Source organism: Equus przewalskii, chromosome 17, assembly GCF_037783145.1.
Source record: "Equus przewalskii isolate Varuska chromosome 17, EquPr2, whole genome shotgun sequence".
In the NCBI taxonomy this organism is placed as follows: Eukaryota; Metazoa; Chordata; class Mammalia; order Perissodactyla; family Equidae; genus Equus; species Equus przewalskii.
This window is the reverse complement of record NC_091847.1, coordinates 39,998,507-40,009,706: the sequence shown is the minus strand read 5'-3', so window position 1 is coordinate 40,009,706 and position 11,200 is coordinate 39,998,507. Positions and strand designations below refer to the sequence as shown.

General features: G+C 34.7%; 1 protein-coding gene across 18 annotated transcripts in view; it reads right to left on the bottom strand.

Moving 5' to 3' along the window:
- MARCHF7 (membrane associated ring-CH-type finger 7) overlaps positions 1-11,200 on the bottom strand; it is a 52,001-nt gene that overhangs the window by 17,191 nt on the left and 23,610 nt on the right. For 17 of the 18 annotated variants that reach the window (XR_011528377.1, XR_011528379.1, XR_011528378.1 and 14 more), the window contains 2 exons: positions 2,207-2,402; positions 441-593 (listed from right to left, as the gene is read on the bottom strand). Coding sequence is in view for 12 of the 18 variants with exons in the window: in XM_070580029.1 (XP_070436130.1) it covers positions 441-593; positions 2,207-2,402 (349 nt within the window). In the remaining 6 variants the exon portion in view is untranslated. Of the gene's footprint in view, positions 1-440; positions 1,386-1,486; positions 1,605-2,206; positions 2,403-11,200 lie in introns of those variants that run through there. The other variant, XM_070580033.1, reaches the window with a different exon arrangement.

Genomic DNA, 11,200 nt, shown 5'->3' with positions numbered 1-11,200 from the left:
TGTGGGTATTTATTTCAACTGAATGAAAATAAAGGCACATGCATATTAAACTAAAGTAATTCTAAATTATGTCTTTAAATGGTGATTTCAATCTTTAGTTCAGAATTTAACTGTAAGTAATTATTATACTATATAAGGCAAATTATATTGGAGAATACAAGAATTATTTAGTATATTTTATGATATACATTCTTAAAAGGAAAAATGCAAGTAAAAAATTATAGGCAGACAGAATCTGGATACTCATGTACATCTATTTTAAATTGTTTACATTCTTTAAAGCAAAACAACAAATGAGGTAATAGGAAACATATTAAACTATCCTGAAACCTTCCTAAGATTCACTTTATTCCTTTCTACTGTGATTTTAATGATATCCATAAAGAGGAAAACATAACATTATTACATAAGTTACATATAACAATAGTGTTTATACATACACGATGAAGTTGTGAAATCACCACTTCGGTGACTATAGTCCACAAGATTACTAACGGAGGAATCAGCTCTCCTCTCTCTCATTAAGTCAGTTCCAAATGATCCAAGTACCATCGATGAAGATCTGGGAACCTGACCATGCCTCCAAGAAGAATCTCAAAATAATTGAAGAAGTTTTAATTCAGAGAAAGCTCAAGGTTTCTGATGATAACAAATCTTCAGTATTACACACAGAGATTATTGTGATTTATTATAGGAATCCCCAGTTACATAGTTGCAATCAGAAGCAAAATTCAGCACAGCAAAATTATTCACTCATCACTTACATTATTTCCTACTCAAACACGTTCTTCTCTAACACTAAAATCTACCCCCTCCACGATGCCAATGGCTCAGTCGCTCTCTAGAACATCTGACCACACAATGTAAACATGATATAAAATGACTACAGAACAAAAATGCAAAGCTTGCCAAAGATGCAGAATTTCATGAAAAGTCAATGAAAGTGACAGTGGAGAACAGCCAAAATCAAAATCAAAGGCATCTTGAAATGGAAGAGGTTGTATTGGAGGTTATAACACTATTTTACCAAATATTATCATTGCCACCATACTTGGTTCATTCTTATTCTAAGAAGTAATGTATCACTGCAATTATAATCTAAATTTTGTTAGATATGATTTCATTCAAGTCTCAAAACTTTTTTCCCCTCACTATTTACCTTGAAATTTTGGCTCTTCCTCTCCTACTCCCAAGAGCCTTAATAATTCCTCTTCATTAAGGGAAATGGCCCAAGGAATTTAATGCTATGCCTTCACACAGCAGAAGAGAACAAAGATATTTCTGCACAATGGTGTCTGTCTACAAAGTTAAGGTCAGTCTGCTCTTATCCATCACACTACTCTTAATATCCTTCAGATGGGCAGTCTTTCCCATGGTGGTCCTGCCTATCAAAATAGAAAAGAATCGCTGACACTGATTTGACTACTAATACATACACATTTCAAGAAATTTATCTCCAATTGTGTCATCACAAATTCTGTCTCACCTTAAAACTATTTCAGGCATTGGTTAGTGCTTCATTTGAAGAGCAGTATAAGCAAGAAGGGAGGCTTCTGCCCTCTCAATAAACGACCTTTCCAATTTGTCCAACAACTGTGTGTCCCTGAGTACAAAATCCCAAGCATGGAGTTTTATGTACAAAACCATCTAAATCTCAGAGAGGTTAAGTGATTTGGTCCAATGCCCCACAGCCAGTTAGAGGGCTAGAATCATGGCTTTCTAATTCCTTGTACAGAACTTTTACTAGAATACCACCAATGACTTTTTGTTTAAAGAATTTTGACATTTTCTGAAAATAAATATCAGATACTACAATATTTATCATTTACAAAAAATACGTTTAGAAAATATTTTTAACATTTATCAGTAAACTTGGCTTTCCTAGTAACAATTAAAAAATTTACTTCCTATAATAACTATCACAATACATGCCACTTTTACCAATTTGATTATCATACATATCAACTATTCCAATTAATTAAAATCTGCTAATATACTGTTTGTGTAGGACATGTGTACCAAATTTAGAAAAAAACGAAGAGTTAATTTCAGTTCTAGCTAACTTGAGGTAAGATTTTGGAAACTCTACTACATTTCTTACTCACTGTCTTAAGTGTACTCTACCTGCTTAATACACTATGTCTTGGGAAAAAGGCTTTAGTCCAAAATACATATATAATGACTCTTACACAAACTTAATTCTTACCTGATACTGAATTTAAACCATGTCCAACACTTCTCCCCGCTGAGGTAGATGTACAGTTTGTACAGGAAAGTTTAGGCCTTTTTGAATCATGATCCCGTTGCTGGTTTTGTGATCTTGAGCGTGCTCCCTGAGTTATCTCAGATTCACTATACCATGTAGACTGAAATGGTGATGCAGATGCTGATGCTGATGTAGACTGTAAGTTAAAAAAAATTTTTTTAAAGAACAAAAAAATGCTTGTATTCAGTATTAAATTTAAGCTGCAATGCTCTAATAAATTCCCAAGGACCATTCATTCCTCACAAGCAAAAATTTTTCTACCGTGAAGGTTTCTCAGAGTTTTTGTTCCCTTTTACCGATCTGTTCTTTTACACTGTAATTGTACTTTGCTGGGTAATCAATCTGATTTAGATTAATTTAACTTCTATGTAACTGTCTATAAACACTAGGTTAGGAAATACTGAAGAACAAAAACTTTATAATCACTGTGTTTTCCTGGTTTAATATTTCAACCTTCTGAGGAACCTATTCCTCTTCTCTTTTATTTTTGAGGAAGATTAGCCCTGAGCTAACATCCGTGCCCATCTTCTTCTACTTTCTATGTGGAACGTCCGCCATAGCAAGGTTTGACAAGCAGTGCATAGGTCCACACCCGTGAACCCCAGGCTGCCACAGTGGAAAGTGTGAACTTAACCACTGCACCACTGGGCTGGTCCCCATTTCCTCTTCTTAGAGGTGGATGGGATAAACAAAAAGGCACTAATACGTAAACTGACTGTGAATACACTACTAGGAAAATGAGATCTTTCAAGTAATAAAAAATTTAGCCCATTATCAGGAATACAATCATATAATACTATAAATATGTTTAAAAAAAATCCTAATATCTGGAATTTCTTCATTAATGAAGAAACAAACAACTAAAACAAGTACATATTTTAAAAATGTTAGCCCATGGTTTTCTCTTTTAACATATAAATGTATGTACACAAAATAAAACGACGCATAACACAAAGGTCACTCACAATGTACAAACTGCTTCTCCCTAACTCTTTAACTGGTTAAGCAGTTTACTCAATATAATGCATAAAAATAGTCTCCTTAAAAACTCAGTTGAAATAATAAGAACATAATATTTCAATCACAATTATTGAAACTGTCCTTTTATTTTACAATCATTTTTCCTTTATTGCAAAGTTCTTACCTGGAGATAGAGAGACAGACACACACACACAAAGAAACAGACGAAGACAGATTTGGCATACAATCTCTCAATAGCTTATTTAAGATTAAAATAAAAGTAATTTCTAGGGAATAAAAGAAAAAACAATTTTAAAACCATTTTAATATGTAAGCATGTGGTAAATGTTCATTTTATTAAACTATTAAAATGAAACAAAGTTCTTTTACGTGTTATATTTCTTGACAAAAGAATGCTAAAAATGGAATATATCATGGGACGTACATTCAGTCTACATTAATCTAATATTCACATGATAAACATGAGAGCCAAAATAATGTGCTCCATCAGAGTTCTAGAGTATAGACAACAAATAAATAAATAATTATAACATACATAAGTTACTATAATAGGAAGTATGTTGAAAGTTTTACAGAAAAGCAAAAGCCTAACTATCTAAGGAAAGTAAGGGAGGACTCATAGAAGGTGACAGAGTTCATTGGGCAGGCAAATGATAAAGGAGATTACAGACAGACAACACTCTACCATAGGAATTCTTCTAAGGCATTACTACTTACTTGATCTTCTAGTATGCTTTAATTATGAGAAGCATATTGCATCATTCAAGGAACCGTATTAGTTCATGGTAATTCTACAGAATAAACTTTGCACATATATAGAAAAGCAGAAGATGCAAAGCTGAAAAAGCCCATTCCTATGGGCTAGATCAAGATTTCATCCATCCCTTGCCCGGAGAGTATTTTGCTAACTGAATGTGGCTCTCTTCAGCCTAACACAAACTTGGTCTCACAAGCCTTCTGCACCAAGTACTCCACAAAGCCCCAATCAATGAACTGGAATAGTGTTAACAGATGAATTCATCACATATTTCCAAACCAAACCATTTTATATGTCATTATCAGGGTACTAGGAACCTTATCCTACAGGCCAGTGGCTCTAAGACTTTTGGGTTTCAGAGATGAAAATAAAAAGTGTTTTAACTAAAAACTTAGAAAGAAGTGCCACTTTTCACAACTAAAGAAATCTAAAATAGTAAATACCATCTAATCTTGTCACCAATTTTTTTTAAAAAGTGCATTTTATATGCTCCCCAGACATGAAGAAAACAAGAAAAACCGACTTTTTAATTCAATAAATTCTCCTTGTACAAAATCCAGAACTTCCCCTTATTGTGCTCATTTTGCATGGACTGGACAAATTGTTACTGAATAGTACTTCTGCAAATATGACTTTGGGAACTACTGAAGGAGGAAATACCATCAGATCAACTACTTCTTACAAAGATCCTTAGAGCATTGTAGAAGATGAAAAGGATGAAGTGGAGAGAAAGTAGAAAAATCAACTAGGAAGTCATTGGGATAGCAAGAAATAACTCCTTATGACAACAGTAATAGGAACAGAGAGCAAATTATAAAAGATAAAAATTCATCAAATTTAGGGGCCGACCTCATAGCCGAATGGTTAAGTTCGTGCGCTCTGCTTTGCAGCCCAAGATTTCACTAGTTCAAATCCTGGGCATGGACATGGCACTGCTTATGAAGCCATGCTGAGGTGGCATCCTACATGCCACAACTAGAAGGACCCACAACTAAAAATACACAACTGTGTACCAGGGAGCTTTGGGAGAAAAAGGAAAAATAAAAAAAAAAATTCATCAAATTTGGAGACAATGTGAGAAATGAACAATGTCTACAGCCACTCGAGAGTTTTCAGGCATTGGCTATTGGTAAAATAAAGACACACTCACTGTTTAGGAAACAATTTTCCTAACTCATAAAGCAGCCTATGCAGCCTATATGTCATCCCAGAAACCACAATGTTTGTTACTATCAGTATATGGAAAGGAGAAATAAAACTCTTACCAGTTATTCTGCTGGCTTAAATTCAAAATCAAACCTTTACTTGGTTCCTACCAATGCAATTTTGTCCACTGTTCAAACATCCTCAGTCTGAAGCAATGATGTTTTTCCCCTCTGAATTCTTTTAACAATTAAATAAAGTATGGGATTCATTTAACTATAAGCTATCTTATCTCTTCTGCTGTCTAGATACTGGTGGCCAAATGAAGTAATGAGTCTGTTTCCAAAGTATTCTGTCTTGTGGACAACGGATGCTTCAAAAAGTAGTTTTGGGATTGTTTCCATTTTTGGCTATTATGCATAACACTGCTATGAACATTTGTGTTCAAGTTTTGTGTAGACATATGCTTCTAATCTTCTTGGATGTAACGATGGGTCATATAGTAACTCGAAGTTTAACTTTTGGAAAAATTACTAAACTGTTTTCAAAAGTGGCTGTACCAGTTTACAACTCCACAAGCAATATTTGAGGGTTCCAATTCCTCCACAACCTGGTCAACTCTTGTTACTGTCTTTTTTTTTAAATTTTAGCCATTCTAGTGCGTATGAAGCGGTATCTCATTGTAGTCTAGATCTGCATTTCTGTAATGGCTGACGACATTGAGCATCTTTTCATGTGTTTATTGGCCATTTGTGTATCTTTTGACAAATGTCTATTCAGCTCCTTTGCCCATTTTAAATTGGTTTTTTTTTATTGTTAGGATATAAGAGTTCTTTATATAATCTGGCATACAAGCCCCTTGTCAGATTTATGATTTACAAATGTTTTCTCCCATTCTGTAAGCTTTTTTTTCACTCTCTTCATGGTGGCCTTTGATACATTGAAGTATTTAAAGTTGATAAGTCCCATTAATCTTTTTGCATTTGGTACCTCCAAGCTATGAACACTCATATGAAACTAATAAGTGGATAGAGAGTTATCAAATTTTTGTTTGATTTTCATGGAGTTATCTTTCATTTTCACTAAATTTCCAGTCTCTACCCAAAATAGGTAACAAATTTGGCTCCTGGAGTAAACATTTTTTGAGTTATTTTCAACTCAAAAGGCCATCTATGATAAAAAAGGCAAATTGTACAGTATGTGAGCTATAACTCAGTAAAAGGAGGGGGGCTATCTAGCCCAATCAAAGCAGAAATACTACATTGTATACTGAGAAATCATCTATCAAACAGTTTGAAAAGTTAATGGGTTATAGATATTGTAGGCACAATGGAGGGAAAGAAATTTTCCAAACTTTCTATAATGAGCAGGCATCCAATTATTTATTTGTTTATTTATTTCTGTCTGTCTTCATAATACTTATTTAGGTTGCCCTTCCAACAAGAGGTTTACTGAAAGAATAGTCAATAAAGTCATTATTCATTTACTATCAGTACTATATAAATCAATATTTGCATTCAGAAAATAATTTCGTTAAAAGTTTAAAAAATAGTCCCAACGTAAATACCTTTAAAACTGTACAGTAAAAAGAAATCTTAATGGGAAAATATTTGCAAATCATATATCTAATTAGGAACTCGTATCTGGAATGTATTAAAAAAACTCCTATAATTGTAAATTGAATCAACAATTAGTAACCTTTTAAAACAGAAAACACCAGGCCTGCGTGGGTTCACTGGTGAATTGTACCAAAAATTTAAGGAAGAAATTATACCAATTCTCTACAATCTCAAGAAGACAAAAGCAGAGGAAATACTTCCTAACTCATTCTATGAGGCCAGCAATACCCTAATACAAAACCAGACAAAGAAAACTATACACAAATATCTCTCATGAACACAGATGATGTAAAAATCCTCAACAAAATATTAGCAAATTGAAGCCAAGAGAGTATAAAGAAAATTACACACCATGACCAAGGGGAATTTATCCCAGGTGCATAAGACTGGTTCAACATTCAAAAAAACAATTAATGTAATTAATCATATCAACAGGCTAAAGAAACAAAATCACATGATCACATCAATAGATGAAGAAAATGCATTTGATAAAATTAAACACCCTTTTATCATAAAAACTCTCAGCAAACTAGAAATAGTGGGTAACTTCTTCAACTTGATAAAGAATAGCAACAAAATCATACAGCTGACATCATATTTAATAGAGATAAACTCAAAGCTTTCGCACTAAGATCAGGTACAAGGCAAGCACTGCCCATCTCATACTTCCTTTTCTTTTTTTCTCTTTATCTCATTCTTCCTTGTTTTTTTTCCTTTCTTTTTTTTAAATTGAGATATAACTGACCTAACAATATATTAGCTTCAGGTGTACAATACGATGACTCAATACAGGTTTGTATTGTGAAACGACCACCACAGCAACTCTAGTTAACATCTACAACCACAGTTATATTCTTTTGCATGTAATGAGAACTGTTAAGATCTACTCTTAGCAACTTTCAAATATACAATACAGTATTATTGACAACAGTAAACATGCTGTATATTACAGCCCCATCACTTACTTGTTTTACAGCTGTAAGTTTGTGCCTTTGGACCACCTTCACTCATTTTGCCCCACCACTTTCCTCGCCTCTGGAAACCACCAATCTGTTTCCCATATCTACGATTTCTGGTCTTGTCTTTTTTTTTGTTAAAAGATTTGGCACTTGAGCTAACATCTGTTGCCAATCTTCTTTTTTTCCCTCCTTCTCCCCAGAGTCACCCCCACCCCCACCCCCAGTACATAGTTGTATATTCTAGCTGTAGGTACTTCCGGTTGTCTTATGTGGGATGCTGCCTCAGAATGTCCTGAAGAGCAGTGCCATGTCCGTGCCGAGAATCTGAACCCGCAAAACCCCGGGCCACTGAAGCAGAGCGTTTGAACTTAACCACTCAGCCACAGGGGCTGGCCCCGATGACTGGGTTTTTTTAGATTCCACATATTAGTGAGATTATACAGTATTTGTTTTTCTCCTCAGTATGATGTCCTCAAGGTCCATCGGTCCACCCATGTTGTCACAAAAGTTAGGATTTCTTCCTTTTTTGTGATAGAATTATACTGCATTCCACAGACACACCCACGCCCCCTTCGTCATCCACTCATCCATCTATGAACACTTACGTTGTTCCCACATCTTGGCTATTGTAAAGAATGCTGCAATTAACATGGAGGTGCAGATATCTTTTCAAATTGTTATTGTCGTCTTCAAATAAATACCCAGAAGTAAAATTGCTAGATCATACGGTAGTTACATTTTTGAGGAGCATTCCTACTGTTTTCCATAGTAGCTGTACCAATTTACATTCTCACCAACAGTGCACAAGGGTTCCCTTTTCTCCACACCCTCATCAAGACTTGTTGTTTCTTATCTTTTTGGTAACAGCCATGCTAACAGGTGTGAAGTGATAGAGCTCACTGCTGTTTTGATTTGCATTTCCCTGACGATTAGTGATGTTGAGCTCCTTTTCACATACCTGTTGGCCCAGCTATATGTGTTCTTTGCAAAAATGCCTCTTCAGATCCTCTGCCCAGTTTTTTAAACAGACTGTTTAGCTTTTTGCTATTGAGTTATGAGTTCTTTATATTTGGATATTAACTCCTTTAAGATATATGATTTACAAATATTTTCTCCCACTCAAAAGGTTGCCTTTTCATCTTGTTGATGGTTTCCTTTGCTGTGCAGAAGCCTTTTAGTTGCATGGAGTCCCATTTGTTTATTTTTGCTTTTGTTGCCTTTACTTTTGGTGTCAAATCCAAAAAACTCACCACCAAGACCAAAGAGTTTTATGGTTTCAGGTCTTACGTGCAAGTCTTTAATCCATTTTTAGTTAATCTCTGTGTATGGTCTAAGTGAGTGGTCCAGTTTTATTCTTTCGCATGTGGCTATCCAGTTTTCCCAACACCATTTATTGAAGAGACTGCCCTTTCCCCATTGTATATTCTTGGCTCCTCTGTCATTAATTAATTGACCATATATAGTTGGGTTTATTTCTTGGCTCTCTATTCTATTCCACCGATCTATGTGTCTGTTTTATGCTAATACCATACTGTTTTGATTACTACAGCTTTGTAATATAGTTTGAAATCAGAAAGCGTGATGCTTCCAGCTTTGTTGTTCTTTCTTAAAACTGCTTTGTCTATTTGGGGTCTTCTGTGGTTCCAAACAAATTTTAGGACTGTTTTATTTCTATGAAAAACGTCACTGGCATTTTGATAGGGATTATACTGAATCTGTAGATTGCCTTGGGTAGTACAGACATTTTAACAGTAACTCTTCCAATCCATGATCATGCAATATCTTTTCATTTATTTGTGTCTTCTTCAATTTCTTTCATGAATAGTGTTAATAGTTTTTAGTGTACAGATCTTTCACTTCCTTAAGTGAAATTTATTCCTAGGTATTTTACTCTTTTTTATGGAACTGTAAATGGAACTGTTTATTTCTCTGATAGTTCATTAGTGTATAGAAACACAACTGATTTTGTACCCTGTAACTATACTGAATTCATTTATTAGTTCTAATAGTTTTTTGGTGGAGTCTTTAGGGTTTTCTATATATAATATCATGTCATCTACAGAGACAGTTTTATTTTTTCCTTTCTGATTTAGATACCGTATATCTCTTTCTTGCCTAACTGCTCCAGCTAGAGCCTCCAATACTACGTGGAATAAATGTAGTGAGAGTGGGCATCTTTGTCTCTTGTCTTGTTCCCGATCTTAGAGGAAAAGCTTTCAGCTTTTCACCATTGAGTACTATGTTAGCTGTGGGCTTCTCACATATGGCCTTTATTATGTTGAGGTACGTTCTGTCTATATTCGTTTTGTTGTGAGTTTTTTATCATAAATAGATGTTTTAAATTTTGTCAAATGCCTTTTCTGCATCTATTGAGATGATCATATGCTTTTTATCCTTCATTTTGTTAATGTGGTGTATCACATTAATTGACGTGTGGATGGTGAACCATCTTTGCATTCCAAGGATAAATCCCACTTGACCATGGTGTAGGATCCTTTTGCTATATTGTTGTATTTGGTTTGCTAAAATTTTGTTGAGGATTTTTGCATCTATCTTCATCAGGGATACTGGCCTGTAATTATCTTTTCTTGTAGTGTTCTTGTCTAGTGTTAGTATCAGTATAATGCTTACCTTGTAAAACGAGTTTGGGAGTGTTATCCCCTCTTCTGTTTTTTGGAAGAGTTTGAGAAGGATGGGTATCAATTCTTTTTCACATGTTTGGTAGAACTGATGACTAAAGTGATCTGGTCCTGGACTTTTTTTTTGTTGGGGGGATTTTGATTGCTGATTCAATCTCTTTACTTGTTATTGGTCTGTTCAGATTTTCTATTTCTTCATGATTCAGTCTTGGTAAATTGTGTGTTTCTTGGAATTCATTTCTTACAGGTCGTCCAGTTTTCTGCCATGTAATTGTTCATAGCAGTCCCTATGATCCTCTGTACTTTTTGTGGTACCATTTGTAATATCTCCTCATTTCTGATTTTTTTTTATTTGAGGGAGGAGGGCAAAAGGGACAAAAAGGGCACATGTGTAGTTTCAGATGGCAATTAGACTTTGGGTAGTGAACATGATGTAACCTTCAGAGAAATCGAAATATAATCATGTACACCTGAAATTTATATAATGTTATAAATCAACGTTACCTCAATAAGAACAAAATAAAATAAATAATAATTATGAACATAAAAAAAAATCAGCCCTAGGGCCCAGTCTGGTGGCATTCTGGTTATGTTCACATGCTCTGCTTCAGTGTCCTGGGGTTCGCAGGTTCAGATCCCCGGCATGTACCTACACACCACTCATCTAGCCATGCTGTGGCAGTGTCCCACATACAAAATAGAGGAAGACTGGCACAGACGATAGCTCAGGGACAATTTTTGTCACCAAAACAAAAATATCAGTTCTTAGTCTCATTTATCTTTTCTATTGTCTTTTTAGTCGCTATTTCATTTATTTACATTCTAATCTTTATTTT